Below are 20,515 nucleotides of genomic sequence, written 5' to 3'. Positions count from 1 at the left end.
AAGGGAGGTGCTGTTCCCCGGCAGTTGCTATCCTTAGCTTACCTTCAGGATGTGTAGTAAATATCCAGTCTCGTTTAAGAGGTGATTGGGCTGAAAAACTAAGAAAATGTAAGCAATTTGCTTAAGGTCAGGCAGTTAGTTGGTAAGGAGGTATTCGAACTGAGGCTTTAACCATACGGTCTCCAAGGACTGGTCCAAGCGTCTAGGTCCTTTCAGCTCTTACATCTGTCACACTGTCTGAGAGATCCCATGGAAGGACCTGTCTGACCTGGTCATGCAGAAGAAGGCAGTCTGGAATCAGTCACTTCCTTTCCTCAGGGGCCCACACCTTCCGCTTTCTCTGTCCAACCTCACCCTGGTCCTTGTTGAGCAGTAAATGGGGTAAGACTTAGCCTCTTCGCCCCACTGGACATTCATTCTCTTTCCAATGTCATGTGTGGGCATGGAGTTTAATTTTATGAGAGCAAACTCTCGAGAAATATTTCAAGTGCCAGACCCCTAGTTTCTTCAGTGACCCTGTATCTTACTTACGGGACACTCAAAAGTCACTCTCTTCTGGGTATCTGGAACCCTTCTGGGGGGGGGGGAGGGCGGTCCTGGGATCCCAGTTCACTTTTGGCCACACCTTTCCTCGCCCCCAACCGTTCAGTCTAGAAAGCCTGCAATCACCCCGCCCCTTTCCCCTGCAAAAGGCAAAATGCCAGCAGGTGGAGCCGCAACCCCAGCTCATCGGGCATCAGGCCGTCGGTCTCTGTTTCGTCCAGGTCTGACTCCCTGTCTACCCTGCCAGGGAATCAGTGGACAGTGCGAGACCCCTCTCCGGTCACCCGAAATCCTGGGTTCCATAAGGCGAACTACAAGCCCCATGATGCCACGGGGCCGAGTGTAACACGCTCTGCCGGGGGCACCCGGGTCCCCTCCTCGTTCTTATTCTCTCTCGCCATCCTCCCCCCCCACCGCCCCCCCTCCGGTCCCCTACATCCCCGCATCCCTCGCGGGCCACTCGGGCTTAGGGCCGGGCTATGCGGCTGCGGGCAGCCGGAGGCGGCGGGCGCGCGTCCCTGCGGCGGCGGCGGCGGCCGCGTCCTCGGGGCCCGCGCCCCGTGCGCCCCCGCGCCCGCTGCGGGAGTCGGCCGCTGGCTGTGCCGCCGAGCGGCGCCTTTGTGCGCGGGGGTGTGGGAGGCGAGGCGCGACTCCGAGTGTCCGCTCCCTCCCTCCCTCCCTCCCTCCCTCGGCGGGCGGGTGGGGGCCTCTCCGCGCCGCCCGCCGCCTCGCGAGGACGCCGGGCGCGCCGTCCCCGCCCCCGCCCGCACCGCCCGCACCGCCCGCCGCCGCCGCCGCCGCCGCCGCCGCCGCCGCCGCCGCCGCTCGCACATGCCCGAGCCGCAGCCTCGCGAGCAGACCGCGCCGGCCGCCCGCCCCGCGGCCCCGGGCTCCGGCTCCGGCTCCGGCCCCGGCGCCGTCCCTCGTCGCGGGCCGGGCGCCCCGGCCCCGGCATGAAGAGCGGGCGATGATCCCCGCCAACGCCTCCAGCAGGAAGGGGCCCGAGGGCAAGTACCCGCTGCACTACCTGGTGTGGCACAACCGCCACCGCGAGCTGGAGAAAGAGGTCCGCGCCGGCCAGGTAGGGAGCGCCGTCGGGGCGCGGCGGGCACCCGGGGAGGGGGCGCGGCACCGGCCGTCCCGCCAACCCCGCGAGTTAGCAGCGCGTCTTTGTTTGCGGCCGCGGCTTTTGTGCTTGTTGACTGGGGAGAGGGTGACGGGAGCGCGCCCTCCCCCACCACTGGCTCCGCTCCCGGCGCGGCGAGCGGCCCACACGTGTCCCCGAGCCCTCCGCGATCGGGGAAGGGGGGGGGAAACATCGTGCCCCTCCCCCGTCGGGGCAGTGCAGGCTGCAGGGAGGGGCCGTGGGCACGGGCCGTGCACCGTGGGCTGGGAGAGTCCGCCCCACTTAGCCGCGACACCGACACCGACACCCCCACGGGAACGTGTGGAGGTGCGAGAGGCCTATGTGGGGAGGAGGAGCCACGGGTCCGGAGCGGGGAGCAGGTTGTGTGGCTCCCTCGGGCATCCCAGCCCCACCCAGTGTCTTCTCACTTCTCTGTTCTGCTCAAAGTGGACAGAACCTCTCCCTACACGTCTCAGAATCCCCCCAGCCCTGAGTCAAGAAGAGGCGTGGAGAAAGACCCAACTGGCCAGCACCAAGGGCCTTGTCCAGGTGCTGAAAGGCGCTCTCCTGCCTTCTGGTGCTGGGGTTTGGCTTTTCAGCACTGAGGGAGCTAGGGGAGCAACGGGAAAGATTTGAGGTTGTGCTGGCCAGGGAGACCCGAGGATCAGAAAGCTTTGGGCTGGGCAGTGACATCAAAGACTGGGAGCTGGGCATGGTGGTGCCTGCCCGTACTCTCAGCATTCAGGCTTGCTGAAAGTTTGAGACCTGCATAGAGAGTTCCAGGCCACAGAGATCCTGTTTCAAGAAAAAAGTAAGTAAGCAAGCAAGCAAGCAAGCAGAGACTGGGGAATGGGTGGTGTCTCCTGGCCATTCTTCAGGACAAAGACAAGTGTAGGCCACAAATAGCCCTCAATTCTGCACTTGCCACCCAGGCCACAGGCAGGCTGTCATGGCATAGACAGCCCACTCTCTAGGGGCTGGGCTGGACTCTGGTTGCCTTATGTTGGTGGAGACCTCCAGATTTGGACAGGGTCTGAGATTGTGGGTTTGTGATCCACTTCCTGAGTCATGGAAGTTCAGTTGGAGGAGCTGTCCATTTCCCAAGGAAGAACATCAGTCTGAGATGACTGGGCCCAGCACATCATCCAGCTCTACATATCATTCCACTATTCATTAATAGTGAGTAATTTGGGTCTGCAAGTCTCTGGGCTGGCCTGGATGTCTACATCCTTTCTACCTCTGCTTACAAAAGAACTCGCCTAGTTGATTTAAAGGATTCATAAAGAGAGGAGGTCAGTCTGCCCTGGAAACAAAGATGAACACAGATTATATCAGTGCCTGCCGAGAAGGAAATCTAGTTCTAGGGGTACAGGTACAGGTGGGGGATGACAGCGTGCAGTGCAGCGTACTTCTTCACTTTCCTCCCTTGAAGAACTTCCAGCCTTTGTTAGAAGTCTAGGTGCCAAATCTCCAGAATGTCTCCACCCCATGCCCTTGCCCAAGGGGTGTGGGTGGTCCTCTTCCTGCAGACTAGAGAGAGAGGGAATGCTCTGGAAGAGATGACGCTTTCACCCAGGACTCCCTGTTGAAGGTCCTCAAGCCACCAGCCATCTTGCTGGGGAGACTGGGCTGGGGCGCACCAGCTGATGGGGGTAGAGGTGTTCTCGGCCTGGTGAGCATGTTCCTGTTGCCCTCATCAGGCTGCCACCGAAGCCAGGTACTATGGTCACCTCATTCTGGCCCTGGTGATTCATGTCATCTTGAAATGGACACCATTTGCATGCCTTTGATCCAGGCCAAGGGAATTTAGGGCACCAGTGAAGTTAACACTTACTCAGCTACAGAGGAGCCCAGGCCAGTCCTCTCCTTTTTGCCCAGGACAACAGGCAGGGGTATGCCAGCCACCCTTGTTGGGAGAGCCCCTGGGCTGTACCCTAACTTCAGGGCTGACCCATAGTGACAGTTGCATCTGCGTGTGCATCACCTTGTCTCTGGTGTATCAAGCTGTTTCTGCAGGGGACAGACGTGGAGGTGAGCGATCTGACATCATGATAACACTCCTGTAGACCCTTAGCATCCCAGCAGGGGGTCCCTGGCCTCTGGAGTTCCTGGCAACAGCCACCACAGAAAAAACTGCCAGGTTTTCCTCAAACACTTGGCAGCTGGGCTTCCCTGGTCTCTGCTTGGATAGCTGCCTCTGCTTCACTCCAAGAAAGCCCTGCAGAGGCCTCCCGTGGGCAGGTCTGGCAGTCCTGTGGCTGGCAGGAGGAGGGCTGCTGAGCAGCCTTCGGAATAGTGCAGCAGTTGGGAGGTGGTAGGCAGAGAGGAGGTGCTGAGGTCTAGGGAAAGGGCTTAGTCACTATCTAGAGGTACCATTGGTATTATTGGGTGGCCCTGCCAAGGTAGGAGGGACAGTGATTTTAGGCAGTGGGCATGGTGGTTCTCTCTTCCCTGGCATGGCCCTGGTTCTGGAGTCATTAGCCATGGCTGTCCCCTTAGGGTGAGGGAGTGGGATTACATGGCCAACTCTCTGTGGGAGGCACTTGTGCAGAGGCGGCTGTGGAACCTGGGCTGTACCTGTGGCAGCAGGGATTCTGAAGAGAGTCTGATTGTGGCCCTGAGAATACTTGCTTCTTTTGGGGGCTGCCTCTGCCATGGTCCTTTTTCCTGCTTTCCCCACTCATCCTTCTGGCCTAGAGGTCTTGTGCTCAGACAGATGTTACCCTGCTAAAGGTACTGGTTATGTCCAGGACCTTGGTTAGTATATGTGACGCTCCCTCCTCCCGCAGTGGGCATCGCCACCGTGGATGAGTTAGGAAGCTCAGCAGAGGGAGCCACAGACCCCAGAAACCAAAAATCAGTGTGTTCTAGGATGAGGGGTAGAGCCCCACGAGGAGGGAGAGCCGACAGCGCTGCCCCCAGTTGCCATAGTCCCTCTTATAGCCAGGGGAAGCACCCTGCCATTCTCCTTGGGACAGCTCAGATGTGCCTAGCCCATGTCAGAGCTCAGGAGCAGTGACCAGATCAGACTGCAGTCATCTCCCCTAGGGCTGGGCAGGGAGTATAGGCAGAGAGGTCAGGGCCTCTTGTGCCCACTCCCAGCCTTTCTCCAGTGGTCAGGCTCTTTTTTTTTTTTTTTTTTTAAATGCATTTGGCTGTGCTTTTAAGGCTTTGCTTGACAAAAGGTTGCTGTTCACATTAAAGGAGTTTGAAAAATACCCTGCTGGTGCACGTGGGTGGGAAGGATGTTTAGTGCTGGCATGCTGGTACTGAACACACATGTTAAGTGAGTGGACTCCTGCAAAGACAGAGGGCAGCTGGACATGTATGTGAGGGTGCAGCTAGGGAACAGAGACTGTGGGGGCATATTTCCTTATGGGACTTGTGCACACACGTACACTGATCAGTGGAGGCAGGGAAGCCTCTTTTCATGGAGCCCCAGCTCTTAAGTCCTAAAGACCCCAGCTTTGACTTGCACTGATCCTTCTGGGACCAGGAACATCTGCTCTCGCTTGTGCGTGGAGGGTTGTGTGTTGGGTTTCATGGAAACCAATTCATTCCAGCAATTAAACAGCTGCAGATCTTTGCTGAGGAGATTAATGAATTTTCCCACCTGGGCCCAAGGTAAGATGACATTTGTACTTCATACCTTGCTCTGGGCAGTTGGAGAAAGCTGCTTTGGGGCCTGGATGGGTGCACTGGGAAGTCTACATGGGCCCCCAGACTCACTGGTGCCCCCAGAGTCCTGTTGTTAGCAATCCCAAGGAGTAGGGATTGGGAGGGTACCTACCTGGCAGGCAGTGCAAGTCTCTAGAGTCAGGAGCTGAGGAACCTGGGTAGGAGGAGGTACAGCATATGGGGCTCTGGGGCTGGGTGGGGTGTCCTGCTAGTTCCCCAGGGCCTTGTTAGCAACAGCAACATCTGGGGTAGGGCTGGGGAAGGCCCTACAGTTCATCTGTAGCCTTGAGGGAAGGCTATCCCCAGCCAGCTCTGGGTCTGTGTATCTCTTCCTGTTCCCACCCCAGGCCTTAGAGCCCCACCTAGGCCAGGGACCTGGTGGGTCCAGCCCACCTCATGACAGGAAATGGCACTCCTTTACTGTGGGGGATAGTGTGTAGGAATGGTACAGGACCCTCACAGCTGCTCCAAGCCACATTGGGTATGAAAAGTGGTAGGCTCACTTAGATTTATTTATTTATTTGCAAGAGAGAGAGAAAGAGGCAGAGAAAAAGAGAGAGAGAGAAAAAAAATGGTCACACCAGGGCCTCTAGCCACTGCGAATGAACTCCAGATACATGCGCCACCTTGTGCATCTGGCTTATTTGGGTATTGGAGAATCAAACCTGGCTCCTTAGACTTTGTAGGCAAGCGCCTTAACCACTGGGCAATCTCTCTAGCCCATCACTTGGATTAAAATATATGTATATATATATATAATTTATTTGAATGAGAGAGAGATAGAGGCAAATAGAGAGGAAAAATTGGGTGTGCTAAGGCTCTAGCCACTCTAGCAAAGAAAATCCATACAGATGCACCACCTCATGCATCTGGCTTTAAGTGGATACTGGTGACTTGATCCTGGGTCCTTAAGCTTTGCAGGCAAGCACCTTAACCACTGAGCCACCTCTCCAGCCCCTCACTTGGATTTTTAGCTTTCAGTCTGTGTAAACTGAGGACATGCCAACACAAGGTCAACAACATGATTTAAGTCTGCCATGATGATTCACACCTATAAACCCAGCACTCAAGAGGCTGAGGCAAGAGGATTGCCACAAACTTGAGGCCAGTCTGGGCCACAGTGAAACCCGATTTTAAAAAAGAAAATCTGGGTGTGGTAGCACACACCTTTCATCCCAGCACTATGGAGACAGAGGTAGGAGGATTGCTGAGAATTTGAGGCCGCCCTGAGACTACATAGTATATTCCAGGTCAGCATGGACTAGAGCGAAATCTTACCTCAAAAAACCAAATTAAAAAAAAAAGAAAGTAAATGAAAAGAAAAGGATGCTAAAGGGCTGGAGAAATGGCTCAGTGGTTAAGGTGATTGCCTGCAAAGCCTAAGGATCCAAGTTGGGTTCCATAGTACCCATATAAAGCCAGATGCACAAGGTGGTGCATACGTGTAGAGTTCGTTTGCAATGGCAGGAGGCCCTTGCATGCCCATTCTCTGTGTCTTCCTCTCTCTTTGCCTCTTGCTCTGTCTCATTCTCTCTCCATTAAATTAATAAAATGTTTTAAAAAAGAAACGGGTGCTGGAGAGATTGTTCAAGGTTAAATGTACTTCCTATAAGCAAAAGGACCTGAGGGGGTCCTGAGACTGTCCAAGATTTTACTATCCAGAACTTCCATAAACAGCTGGATGTGGCCACATGTACTTGCAACCTCAGTCTTGCAGGGATGCAGAGGCCTGGGAATTACCGGAGCTCATGAAAACAACACACTGGCAAGTTTGGGGATCAGTAAGACCCCGCTCAACAAGAATGGGCGGAAGAGTGATGGAGCAGGGCACCAGACCTTCTGCTCAAGCCAGCGCAGGCAAGTGCCTACACCACACACACACCACCTTATACATACAACACAAACATGACGTAAGCCAAATGTGGTAGTACATGCTTGAAATCCCAGCACTGTGGAGGTGGAGGCAGGAGGATCAAAAGTTTAAGGTCATCCCTTGGCTACAGGGAGTTTGTTGTTAGCCTGGACAGAATGAATGAGACATTCTCTCTCTATGTCTGTGTGTGTGTATGTGTGTGGTCTTAAACTTGTGATCCCATTGCTTCAGCCTCTCAACTTCCCAAGTTCTAGTTCCTTGTTTCTTTTGTGTGTGTGTGTGTGTGTCTCACTCTAGCTCAAGCTGACCTGCAACTTACTCTGTAGCTCAGGCTAGCCTTGAACGCATAGTGATTCTCTTACCTCAGCCTCCCAGATGCTGGGATTATATACGTGAGCCATCACACATGCCCTGCTAACCTCATGATTTCTGGGATTACAGGTATATGCCAATATGCCCAGCTATAATGTCTTTTTAAACTTTATTTACTTATTTGCAAGCAAAGAGATGAAGAGAGATAGAGAGAAGGAGAAAGAGGAGAGGGAGAGAAAGGGCACACCAAGGTCTTTTACAACTGCAAACAAACTCCAGATGCATGTGCCACTTTGTGCATCTGACTTTACATGGGTGTTGGAGAACTGAACCTAACTCTCTAGCCCCTAAAGTTTAACCCCCTTTTTTTTTTTTTTTTTTTTTTTTTGAGGTAGGTTCTCACTCTAGCCAAGGCCATCCTGCATTTGCATAGTGAATTTCAGGTCAGCCTGGGCTAGAGCAAGACCCTACCTCAAAATAAATAAATAAATAAAAACAAAACCCAGGCAAGATTCTGCCTGTCAGGGTACAGGTTCTAAGTAAAGAAAAGTCAAAAAATCAACAAGCCTGAGATGTTGGCAGAGAGTCATGGCAGGTTAAGGGGCAATGGATAGGTAAGCAGCAACTGTCACCTCAGATTGATTGTCAAGGCAGACTAATCCAAGGAAATGACATTTGCACAGCAGCCTGATGTGATTGAGAGAACTTTGTAGCTCTCTAGGTGGCTCAGTCTGTGTTGCTATAACAGATGAATGCCTGATGGGCTGCTGGTGTGTGTGTGTGTGTGTGTGTGTGTGTGTGTGTGTGTGTGGCAGCAGCTGTGTGCTAGAGAGATTGCCATACTGGAAGACCTGCCCTGGGTTTGTGTTCCAGCACCTACCAAATGACCAGCATAACTGTGTATTTCATACGAAAAAGACCTATTTGTCTCATGATTCTGGTGGATGGAAGTCCACAGAGCATAGTACCAGCATCTGACCAGAGCCACCTGTCTGTGTCACACTGTAGTGAATAAATAACCGAGCATGTGAGGGGAGGGAGAAAGCACAGAGCCAAGAGGCTGACCTCACTTGGTGGCAATCCATTCTTGGGGGACTAATCCAGTCCTGGGAGACCTGACCTGCTTTTGTGAGGGGCATTAATCTTTGACCTAATCACCTGCCTGTGGGCTCCATCTCTTACAGATCCCTCACCTCTCTTTGCATTGCCACACTGAGAGGGAACAGGCTTATGGGACATGAACTTTTGGGGGACAAATTATAACAAAAAAGAAAGGAAGGAAGGGAGAGACTGAGGGAGGGAGGGAGGGAGAGAGGGAGGGAGGGACAAATCAGGAGCTAAATGATGTGCAGGGAATGTGCAGTCTCGTGGCAGGAGCAGAGGGGAGGTGGTTCAGGGCCAGAGTTCTAGTTTGAACACAATGGGAAGCCACTGTGCTAAAGTCTGTCCAACCCCGAGTTCATTTCACAGGATGACGTTAGCTGGGGCATGTGGAGACGGGAGAAGGGTAGAGAGATCAGTAAGGGGGTGTCAGTGAAAGATAGGTAGCCGTAAGTAGTATGGTAGGTCAAAGGTGGGGAAACTAAGGGCCTCTAGATCTACTTTGAAGACAAAGCCCGTAGGTCCTGTTGAGGGGTTGGATGGATGGGAGGGTGAAGGAAAGAGAAGACATAAAGATAGTAACAAAGGGTTATTTTGGAGGCTATGGTATAACTCAGTGGTAAGCCATGTACTTATAATATAATATGTCCAAGGCCCTACTGGGGTGCCATTCCAAGTACTGCAATATTGTCAAAAGAAAGAAAGGAAAGAAACAGTTTTGTTGCTTTAACCTAAAAATGCATTGAATTGAGGCTCTGTTTACTGTGAAATAAACACCCAGGCAGCTGAGCAGCAATGAAGCAAGCCAGGGAAGGTGAAGAAAGCACTTCTGGCAACAGCCTCAGGAGGCCAGGGCATCTTACTTTGTGAGTTCAGTGATCTTTTTCATATTTTCCCAATCTATAAATTGCTGTTTTTAATCCCAAAGAAGTTCCTTTCACGCCTTGCATCGATAGTTTCCTCTGTATTTGTGGCATCTATTTGTCCATTTGGGTTGATTTCATGGTGTCCACTTGTCTCCAGTGCCAGTCCCCCTTGACTGCTGGGCATGTGTAAGATTAGGGACGTGGAGCTCACTAATGTCCAGTGCTACAGTAGGATGAGTGGACGACAGGCTGACCCCACTTGCTGAGCGACCCCCAAATATTGCTATTTAGAGGACCTTGGGGTCTTCACTTTCTATAAGAAAGAGTCTTCAGTGTTCTGTTCTGGTGGAACAACAAGGAATTGGGGGGAGTGCTCAGGGTCCACAGCAAGGGGCTGGGGACTCACCGGTTCCTACTGTTGAAACTCCTGACCTCATCCTTTGACTGGGGCCAGCATCTCCAAGTCCAGCATAGCCCATCTTGCTGAGCCTGAGATGACCTGGCCTACTGGCCCCAGGGTTCCCTTCCATGGCTGTCTGGGTCTGGCTTCCTCTGTCTGTCCCGGATGTCTGTTGTGATCTGAAGTCACTTTCCGTGTTCTGAAGACAAGTTGAAATTTCTGATCTGCCAGCATCTCTTCTCTTTATTCTCGTGGCTTTTAAATATTTTACTGACGTTCTTATACTTGCAAGTTTAACATTTTTACCATTCTTCATTCCTTTGTATAGATCCAGGGTTCCATCTGGTATCATTTTCTTTATACCTGAAGAATACATTGGAATATTTTCCAGCATTTCTTCTGGCAACAAATTCTCTTAGTTTTTGTTTATCTGTAGAATTCTATTTCCCCTTCATTTTGGAAGAGAATTTTTGTGGATATAGCATTCTATACTGATTATTTTTTTGTTGTGTTGTCTACCTGCCTCCTGCCACCCAACAGCACTTTAAAGATTTCATTATATTGTCTTTAGGATTTCATAGTTTCTAATGAGAAAATGTAGTTTTTCATGTTCATTCTATACACAATTCATTTCTTAGAATTTTTTTTTTTTTTTTTTTTTTTTTTTTCCTGAGGTAGGGTCTCACTCTAGCTCAGGCTGACTTGGAATTCACTATGTAGTCTCAGGGTGGCCTCAAACTCATGATGATTCTCCTACCTCTGCCTCCCAAGTGCTGGGATTAAAGATGTGTGCCACCATGCCCAGCTTTATTTATTTATTTATTTTTGGCTTTTTGAGGGAGGTCTCACTCTAGCCCAGGCTGACTTGGAATTCACTATATAGTCTCAGGGTGGCCTCAAATTCACAGCGATTCTCCTACCTCAGCCTCTCAAGTGTTAGAATTAAAGGTGCCTGGCTAGAATGTTTTTTGCTGCTGTTGTTTTTGAGTTTTGTTGTTATTGTTGTTTTTGAGGCTGGGTCTCACTCCAGCCTAGGCTGACCTGAAATTTAGTGTGTGGTCTCAAGGTGGCCTCAAACTCACAGCTATCCTCCTATTTCTGCCTCCCAAGTGCTGGCATTAAAGATGTGTGCCACCATGCCTGGAAGGTTTTTTAAAATTATTTATTTATTTATTTGAGAGAGAGAGAGAGAGAGAGAAAAAGAGAGGGAGGGAAGAAGGGAGAGAATGAGCACACCAGAGCCTTCAGCCACTGCAAAGGAACTCCAGACACGTGCACCCCCTTGTGCATCTGGTTTACATGAGTCCTGGGGAATCAAACCTGGGTCTTTGGCTTTGTAGGCAAGTGCCTTAACCACAAAGCCATCTCTCCAGCCTCCATCTGGCCTTTTTTTCTGTGCCCTGTGAAGGTCTTATATTGGATTTGGGAGCCACCGAGATAAACTACGGGGCTCTCTTTTGGAGTTTCATAATATAAGCACTTGAGAGGCTGAGGCAGAAGGATCAAAAGTTGAAGACTGGTTGGAAAGATGGCTTAGTGTTTAAGGTGCGTGCCTGCAAAGCCTAACAACCCATGTTTGAATCTCCAGGTACCACGTTGCCAGATGCACAGTGACACAAGCATGCAATGTTGCACATGTGCACAAGGGGGCGCATGTGTCTGGAGTTCGTTCACAGATGCTGAAAGTACCTAGTGCACCCATTTTCTCTCTCTCTCAAAAAAGAAAAAGAAAAGAAAGAAAAAAGAACATATTTTTTTAAAGTTGAAGGCCAACCTAGGCTACGTAGTGGGATTGTCTCAAAAAAAAAAAAAAAAAAAAAGGAAGGGACTGGAGAGATGGCTTAGCTGTTAAGGCACTTGCCTGCAAAGCCACAGGACCCAGGTTTAATTCGGCACATGTGTCTGGAAGTTTGTATGCAGTGGCCGGAGGCCCTGAAGTGCCCATTTTCTCTCTCTCTTTCAAAAATAAAAACAAAATAAAATAAAAAAGGAAGTAAGGAAGGAAGGGAGGAAGGGGGAGAGAGAAAAGAAAAAAGAAGAAAAGGAAAGAAGGGGCTGGAGGGATGGCTTAGTGGTTAAAGTGTTTGCCTGCAAAGTCAAAGGACCCAGGTTCAATACCCCAGGACCCACGTTAGCCAGATGCACAAGGGGGCACATGTGTCTAGAGTTCGTTTGCAGTAGCTGGAGGCCCTGGTGCACCCATTCATTCTCTCTCTTTCTCTCCCCCCCCTTTTCTATCAAATAAATTTTAAAAAATAAAAAAATAAAAAAAAAAGGAAAGAAGTTCAAATCCTGTCTGGGGTTCATTCACAGTGAGACCTTGTCTCAATAAATATGCCTCCTCCAAAAAAAAAAAAAAAAAAACCCTTAATCAAACAAAAGCCTTAAATGTTTAATCTTTTTTATTTTCAGGCATTGTGCTGTTCCTTTAGATGACTTGTTTCTTTTACTTTTCTTTTTTTACTTCTTTTGGTTTTTTGAGGTAGGGGCTCACGCTCTAGCCCAGGCTGACCTGTAGTCTCAGGGCAGCCTCAAACTCACAGCAATCCTCCTACCCCTTCCTCCTGAGTGCTGGGAGTAAAGGCATGCACCGCCATGCCTGGCTTTCATGGATGTCTTATTGATAGTTTTCTTTAAAATTCAAACATAGGGCTGGAGGGATGGCTTATTGGTTAAGGCGTTTGCCTGCAAAGCCAAAGGACCCAGGTTTGATTCCCCAGGACCCATGTTAGCCAGGTGCACAATGGGGCGCATGTGTCTGGAGTTCGTTTGCAGTGGCTGGAGGTCCTGGCACGACCACCGCCTCTCTCTCTCCCTCTCTCTCTGTGAAATAAATAAATAAATAAAAATATTTTAAAATTCAAACATATTGAGCCACCATTTTTACTATTGCTGAATGTTTCTTTAAAAAAAAATTACTTACTTGAGAGAGAAAAAGAGAGTCAGCTAGAGAGAATGGGCATGCTAGGGCCTCCAGCCACTGCAAATGAACTCCAGATGCATGTACCATCTTGTGCATCTGGTTTACGTGGGTCCTGGAGAATCAAACCTGGGTCCTTTGGCTTTGCAGGCAAGCATCTTAAATGGCTAAGCCATCTCTCCAGCCCCTCAATGTTTCTTTTTATATTTATTTATTTTAAAATATATTTATTTGCAAGGAGAGAAAGATGGAGAGAGAATGAGTGTACCAGGGCCTCTAGCAGCTGCAAATGAACTCTAGATGCATGCACCACCTTGTGCATCTGGCTTTAAGTGCATACTGAGGAATTGAACCCAGGTTTTTAGGCTTTGCAGGCAAGCACCTTAACCGTTAAGCCATCTTTCCAGCTCTATATTTATTTGAGAGAGAGAGGAGACACACAGGTAGAATGGGTGATCCAGAGGGCTCCTGCCACATGGTAAATGAACTCCAGACATATGTGCCACTTTGTGCATCTGGTTTTATGTAGGTACTGGGGATTTGAACCAGGCCATCAGGCTTTGCAAGAAGGTGCCTTTAACCATCAAGCCATATAGCCTGCCCCAGTTTCTGAATGTTTCTATTAACTTATTTTTTCTCCTGATTATGGGCCATGTTTTCTTGCATTGTTCATATATAGTAATTTTGGGATTGTTTTTAAAATTTTTTTTGTTTATTTTTATTTATTTGAGAACAACAGAGAGAGAAAAAGGCAGAGAGAGAGAATGGGCATGCAAGGGCCTCCAGCCACTGCAAACAAACTAGATGCATGCACCCCCTTGTGCATCTGGCTAACATGGGTTCTGGGGAATTGAGTCTCGAACCAGGGTCCTTAGGCTTCACAGGCAAGTACTCAACCACTAAGCCATCTCTGCAGCCCATGGGGTTATTTTTTTATTTGCTTGTTTGGTTTTGGTTTTTACAGGTAGGGTCTCGATCTAGCCCAAGATGACCTGGTATTCACTATGTAGCCTCAGGGTAGTCTTGAACTCACAGCAATCCTCCTGCCTCTGCTTCCCGAGTGCTGGGATTAAAGGTATGCACCACCATACCTGGTTGGGGTTATTTATTTATTTTTGGCTTATTGAGGTAGGGTTTCACTCTAGCCCAGAATGACCTGGGATTTACTATGCAGTCTGAAGGTGGCCTCAAACTCAGGATGAACCTTTTACTTCTGCCTCCTGAGTGCTGGGACTAAAGGTGTATGCCACCATGCCTGGATGAGGTTATTTTTGAGACAGTCTTACTATGTAATCCAAGCTGGCCTCAAACTTGCAATCCTCCTGCCCCAGCCCCTTGAGTGCTGGGATTCTAGGTGTTAGGACCATGCCCAGCTCTATAGCTAGTAGCTAGTCCATGCCCAGCTTTATAGCTAATATGTATATGTATGTGTGTGTGTGTGTATATATATATATATATATATATATATATATATATATATATATATATATATATATTTATATATTTTTTGGTTTTTCGAGGTAGGGTCTCACTCTAGCCCACGCTGACCTGGAATTCACTATGGACTCTCAGCGTGGCCTCGAACTCATGGCAATCCTCCTACCTCTGCCTCCCGAGTGCTGGGATTAAAGGTGTGTGCTACCACGCCCAGCTCTAGTAATTTTTAAAAAATATTTTATTTATTTATTTGAAAGGTGGGCAGGGGAATATGGGAGTGACAAGGCTTCCAGCCACTGCAAATGAACTCCAGACACATGCACCACTTTTTGCATTTGGTTTATGTGGGTACTGGGGAATTGAACCTGGGTCCTTAGGCTTCACAGGCAAGCACCTTAGCCACTAAGCCATCTCTCCAGCCCCATATCTAGTAATTTTTTTTTTAATTTTTATTTATTTATTTGAGAGCAACAGACACAGAAAGACAGAGAGAGGGAGAGAGAGAATGGGCGCGCCAGGGCTTCCAGCCTCTGCAAACGAACTCCAGACGCGTGCGCCCCCTTGTGCATCTGGCTAACGTGGGACCTGGGGAACCGAGCCTCGAACCGGGGTCCTTAGGCTTCACAGGCAAGCGCTTAACCGCTACGCCATCTCTCCAGCCCTCTAGTAATTTTTTAATTGGATACTGGACTGTGTAGCTATGTTAAGCATATGAATTTTGTTGTCTTCCTTTAAGAAATATAAGGTTTTGCTTTAGCAGATTAAGTAACTTACTTGGAAATGAGTGTGTGAACGTCTGTGTGCCCTCAGTGGGGTCTGAGAATTTGTTCACTATTCTGTTTTACAGTCTTGTAGAGTTTTACTATGCACATATTAGGTTTAGTACTCAGTGAACGCAGAGGGACTCAGGCAGAGGAGCTCTTTTATTATTATTTTTCCTCAAAAGTCATTCCTTTCTAGGATTCCACCTTGCACCTTCTAGCTGCCTCAGGCTCCCCTCGGCCCTCCTCCCCCATTCCTGTCTGTCTCCACAGCTCAGCTAGCTCATCAAGGTCTGCTGAGGTTCCCTCTCTGAATCATAGTTTGGAATGTTCCTCCAGGCAGAGATACTGGGAAATCATAGAGGTCACCTTGTTTGTTTCTTACCTCAGGGATCCCAGTTGAGACTACCTGTTGCCTAATGTCTGAAAATGATCATTTCATATATATATATTTTTCTTTTGAGGTAGGGTTTCACTCTAGTCAAAAGTGACCTGGAATTCACTATGTAGTCTCAGGGTGGCCTTGAACTCATGGTGATCCTCCTACCTCTGCCTCCCAAGTGCTGGGACTAAAGGTGTGTGCCACCATGCCCAGCTGTTTCATATATTTTGTAGCAATAACTATCTCAGTGTATTTTTCAGTTGTCTCATTCGGGCTGGAAGGGAGCAAAAGTTTTGGGAAGGAGTTATGTGTACATGGTCAGCTCACTAATTTAACTAGAAATTCTAGACATATATTTAAATATATATGTTAAACATAATGCTTCTGTCACACAGTAACAATTGAATGTAATGCAATGTGATGCTGTTCACAAAATAACCAGAGTATCTTTCATTTTATTTACATAATTTTGAGTTTGCTATTTTGAAATGGTCTCACTATGTAGCTCAGACTAGCCATCCACTTGTTTCAAACTCCTGAGTAGTGGGATTACAGGGCGTATGGTGTCTGCCACTATAGCTGCCAGTAGCCATGTGTTTCTGCACTGGCTTGCGAGCCCTTCCTTGGTGCTCATCTCAGTGCTGTGAATGAGTGGCGCTTCCTGAAGGTGTGGTCTGGGACCCCTACACACACTCAGGTGCCTTCTTTGGCAAATGGCCTCTGAGGACCCCCTTCAGTCTCTGGCTTACTCTCTGCAGGCTGCCCATGGGGCCTTGCAAGAGGGAACCCAGTCTGAGGGCCTAGGTGGACAGGGAGGAAGGAAAACCATTGCTGTGCTCTTTCTGCCCGTCTCCATTCGCCAGTGTATCATCTTGCTCTTTCCCAGGGCCTGGTGAGCTGGGCCACGTGACACAGCCAGAGGGCTGCTGCCTGCTTAGGTGCTGCTGGGCCTCAGTTGACAGCTTCACAAGTGACCAGGGCTCTATCTTAACTCCTTCCCCAGGTGGACATAGAGCAGCTGGATCCCCGCGGTCGGACTCCTCTGCACCTGGCCACCACGCTGGGACACCTGGAGTGTGCCCGTGTGCTCCTTGCACACGGTGCCGATGTGGGTAGGGAGAATCGCAGTGGCTGGACAGGTGGGCACCTCTGTTTACCCCGGCCCCGCAGCCAGAAGGCCTCAGCGCCGAGTGCTCACCTGGAGTGGGCTGAAGGGTCTCACCCCCGACGTCGCTTCTCCTCCCCCAGTGCTGCAGGAGGCTGTGAGTACCCGGGATCTGGAGCTAGTGCAGCTGGTGCTGCGGTACCGGGACTACCAGCGCGTGGTGAAGCGGCTGGCGGGCATCCCCGTGCTCCTGGAGAAGCTACGCAAGGTGAGGCCTGCCCTCCGGCCTCCAGCCTCCCCTCTGCCTCGGGGCCTACTCCATTTCTAGTGTGGGCTCAGCTCCTCCCTCTGTCACTCTCCAGGCCCAGGACTTCTACGTGGAGATGAAGTGGGAGTTCACTAGCTGGGGTAAGAGGGCTGAACGGGCCACCTTGACCTGAGACCTGGGAGCCTTGGCTCTCTGTTTCCTTGCCCCAGAGCGCAGTCCCATTGCTCCTCATGAGGCTCCTATTTAGCTCAGTGCCAACTCTCAGCTAGGCCTTTGCAGACTGCCCCAGACACTGTCTCACTTCCACTATTGTTTCTTTCACCCTGTAAAAGATTTGGTTATTTATTTATTTAGTTAGTTTTTTTTTTTTTTTTTGGTTTTTCGAGGCAAGGTTTCACTCTGGCTCAGGCTGACCTGGAATTCACTATGTAGTCTCAGGGTGGCCTCGAACTCACGGCGATCCTCCTACCTCTGCCTCCCGAGTGCTGGGATTAAAGGCGTGTGCCACCACGCCTGGCTTATTTTGGTTTTTCAAGTTAGGGTCTCACTCTGGTCCAGGCTGACCTAGAATTCCCTATGTAGTCTCAGGCTGGTCTCAAATTCATGGCAATCCTCCTACCTCTGTCTCCCGAGTGCTGGGATTAAAGGAGTGTGCCACCACACCTGACTAAGATTTGGTTGTTTTTCCTCTCTGTTACCCCCTTGCTAAAAGGGAAGGCCCAAGAGGTCAGTGTTGTGTGCCCAGTGACCAGAATAGTGCCTGGCACATAGTAGGAATCCAGTAAATACTTTCCTAAAATTTGGATGACAGGTTGTCTGAGCAAATTCACACACTGTGGGTACTAGAGACATAGTGGTGGCTAGACACACCTATGCCTAACCTCAGATTGCTCCCACCTGAGGGCATGTGGCCTACATTTGTGGGAGGCTGAAATACAGGCTGCTTTTCCCTCCAGTTCCCTGGTTCTTTCCTGCCTGTACAACTAAGCCGACTTCTAGGCCCTGAGCTGGCCCAGGCTGCATTAGCCAGGAAGCTCAAGCCCTTTTGGATCTCCATTTCTACTCAGTACCCCTGGTGTCCAAGATCTGCCCTAGTGACACGTACAAAGTGTGGAAGAGTGGCCAGAACCTGAGGGTAGACACCACACTGCTGGGCTTTGACCACATGACCTGGCAACGAGGGAACCGAAGCTTTGTCTTCAGGGGTCAAGGTCAGCCAGGCCAGAGGTGGGTCAGGGTGAGGAGGGTGGCAGATAGCCCCAACCTGCTCTGACCCCCTTGCGGTTGGTTCCGTGGCGACAGATACGAGTGCTGTGGTCATGGAGATTGACCATGACCGCCGGGTGGTGTACACAGAGACCCTGGCACTGGCCGGGCAGGACCGGGAGCTGTTGCTTGCAGCGGCCCAGCCCACCGAGGAGCAGGTGCTGAGCCGGCTCACTGCGCCTGTGGTCACCACGCAACTTGACACCAAGAACATCTCCTTTGAGAGGTGAGCGGGTGTGGCCTGGTAAGCCTGTAGGCAGCCTGATGGGTGCCTGCTTCACCTGGACTACTCTATCTCCCCAGGAACAAGACTGGCATCCTGGGTTGGCGAAGTGAGAAGACGGAGATGGTGAATGGATATGAAGCCAAGGTGAGGCTGTAGCTCTTGGGGCTGGTGCCCAGCAACTGAGCGGGAGTTGGGGGGGGGGCTCCTGACCCACCTAGGTGTGGGCTAGAGAGATGGGCTTAGTGATTAAGGCACTTGCTGCAAAGTCAAAGGCTTGATACCCCAGGACCCACATAGGCCAGATGCACAGTGGTGGTGCATGTGTCTTGAGTTTGTGTTTGCAGTGGCTGGAGATCCTAGTGTGCCCATTCTCTCTCTCTTTCTCTTTCTCATAAATAAATAAAATATGTAAAAAAAAAAAAACTAAGGTGGAGAGCAGCCAGGCATGGTGGCTTATATGCCTATTATCCTTAGCATGAGGACCTCAGTCTGGAGCCTCAGTACCACATAAAAGCCAGGCACAATGGCAGGTGCCTGTAATCCCAGCCTCCCAAGGCCTAGGTAGGAGGATTGCCTTGAGTTCAAGGCCAGCCTCAGCTACAAAATGAATTCCAGTGTCATTATGGGCTAGAGTGAGACCCTGCCTCAAAAATAAAAGAAAGGGCTGGAGGGATTGCTTAGTGGTTAAGGTGTTTGCCTGCAAAGCCAAAGGACCCAGGTTCTATTCCCCAAAACCCGTTAGCCAGATGCACAAGGTGGCACATGCGTCTGGAGTTTGTTTGCAGTGGCTGGAGGCCCTGGCATGCCCATTCTCTCTCTTTCTCTCCCCCTCTATCCTTATTTCTCTCTGTCAAATAAATAAATAAAAATTATTTTAAAAGCAAAAGAAAAAGCCAGGTGTGGTGGTGCATGCCTTTAATCCAAGCACTCAGGAGGCAGAGGTAGGAGGATCACCATGAGTTTGAGGCCACCCTGAGTCTACTTAGTGAATTACAGGTCAGCCTGGGCTAACGCGAGACCCTACCTCAAAAATAAAAAAGAAAAAGTGGAAAGCAATCCAGAAAGACACTTGATGCTGACCTCTGTCCTCCATCTGCACCCACACATACCCACACCCTCACACAAGATATATTTACTTGCTGGGGGACCAGAGCAAAGAGCCCTTCCAAGGCCTGTTACTACAGAGAGTGTTAAAATTGTTTTTATTTATTTGAGAGAGTGTGTGGGTGTGTTAGGACCTTTTGCTGCTGTAACACATGTAGCACCTTGTGCATCTGGCTTGATATACTGGGGAATTGCATCCTGGGCCAACAGGCTTTGCAAACAAGCACTTTTAACCACTGAGCATCTCCTAACCTAAAATTAATTAATGAGAGAAAGAAAAAAAAATGGACATGGGCATGCCAGGGCCTCTTGCCACTGCAAACAAACTCCAGATGCATGTGACACTTTGTGCACCTAGTTTTTTGTGGGTACTGGGGAATTAGGCTAGCAGGATTTGCAAGCAATTGTCTTTAACTGCTGAGCCATCTCCCCAGCCTGTACAGGGAGTTAGTATTCCCTTGATCGTGGGTACCAAAGCTGTCTCCCAGCCCCTTCCCCTTTGTCCTCAGGTATATGGGGCATCCAATGTGGAGCTTATCACCCGGACCCGGACAGAGCATCTTTCAGAACAGCACAAGGGCAAGGTCAAAGGTAATGAGGCCAAGGGAGAAGTGTGGGACTGGAGGAACTGGCTCTCATTTGTGTGCCCCCATTCGTATTCCCCTTGGCAGGGCAGGGCAGGGCAGCCCAGCAAGAGCCAAGATGGCTTATTCAGATAAATAGATTTTGTTTCAAGTTCCAAGCCCTAATGATTAGCAGCGGCTGTCTAGAGCACTGCTAAGAAGATTCCTAGGGCTCATTTGGGTTAGTAGAAATGTGTGCTGTGGTTGATTAGTAATGTTTGCACTGCATTTGGGAGTCCAAAATGTCATGCAAGCCATTTATTGGCTGTTTCTAGTCTCCTGGGACAAAACTTGGGCAGAAAGTCAGGAGACCTACTAGTTTATGTTCTTGTTTATATTATGCCAGATTCACTGGGTATCAGTTAGGTTGTCTCAAGTAGAAACACGTAAGTCCTACCTCACAGGGGACAAAATGAAGTCATTAATATGGAAGTGGCTGAAGGGAGACACATGCATACCCAAAACTGATCACCAAAGGCAAGTATGTTGCTGTCTGGTGTCACCAACCTGGAGAATGGCATTTT

The 20,515-nt window shown here is 49.9% G+C and overlaps 1 protein-coding gene across 4 annotated transcripts in view; it reads left to right on the top strand.

Annotated features, from left to right (window-relative positions):
• Positions 1-1,468: 1,468 nt before the first annotated feature.
• The window catches only part of Ankrd13b (ankyrin repeat domain 13B), a 24,304-nt gene continuing 5,257 nt past the window's right edge, over positions 1,469-20,515 (top strand). For all 4 annotated transcript variants that reach the window (XM_045158781.1, XM_045158782.1, XM_045158783.1 and 1 more), the window contains exons 1-8: positions 1,469-1,624; positions 16,403-16,538; positions 16,648-16,772; positions 16,867-16,912; positions 17,840-17,983; positions 18,075-18,264; positions 18,342-18,408; positions 19,878-19,959. In XM_045158781.1, the coding sequence (XP_045014716.1) occupies positions 1,511-1,624; positions 16,403-16,538; positions 16,648-16,772; positions 16,867-16,912; positions 17,840-17,983; positions 18,075-18,264; positions 18,342-18,408; positions 19,878-19,959 (904 nt within the window). In that variant the 5' untranslated portion in view covers positions 1,469-1,510. The remainder of the gene's footprint in view (positions 1,625-16,402; positions 16,539-16,647; positions 16,773-16,866; positions 16,913-17,839; positions 17,984-18,074; positions 18,265-18,341; positions 18,409-19,877; positions 19,960-20,515) is intronic.

Source organism: Jaculus jaculus, chromosome 9, assembly GCF_020740685.1.
Source record: "Jaculus jaculus isolate mJacJac1 chromosome 9, mJacJac1.mat.Y.cur, whole genome shotgun sequence".
Classification (NCBI taxonomy): Eukaryota; Metazoa; Chordata; class Mammalia; order Rodentia; family Dipodidae; genus Jaculus; species Jaculus jaculus.
This window is presented reverse-complemented; position numbering and strand designations above follow the sequence as displayed.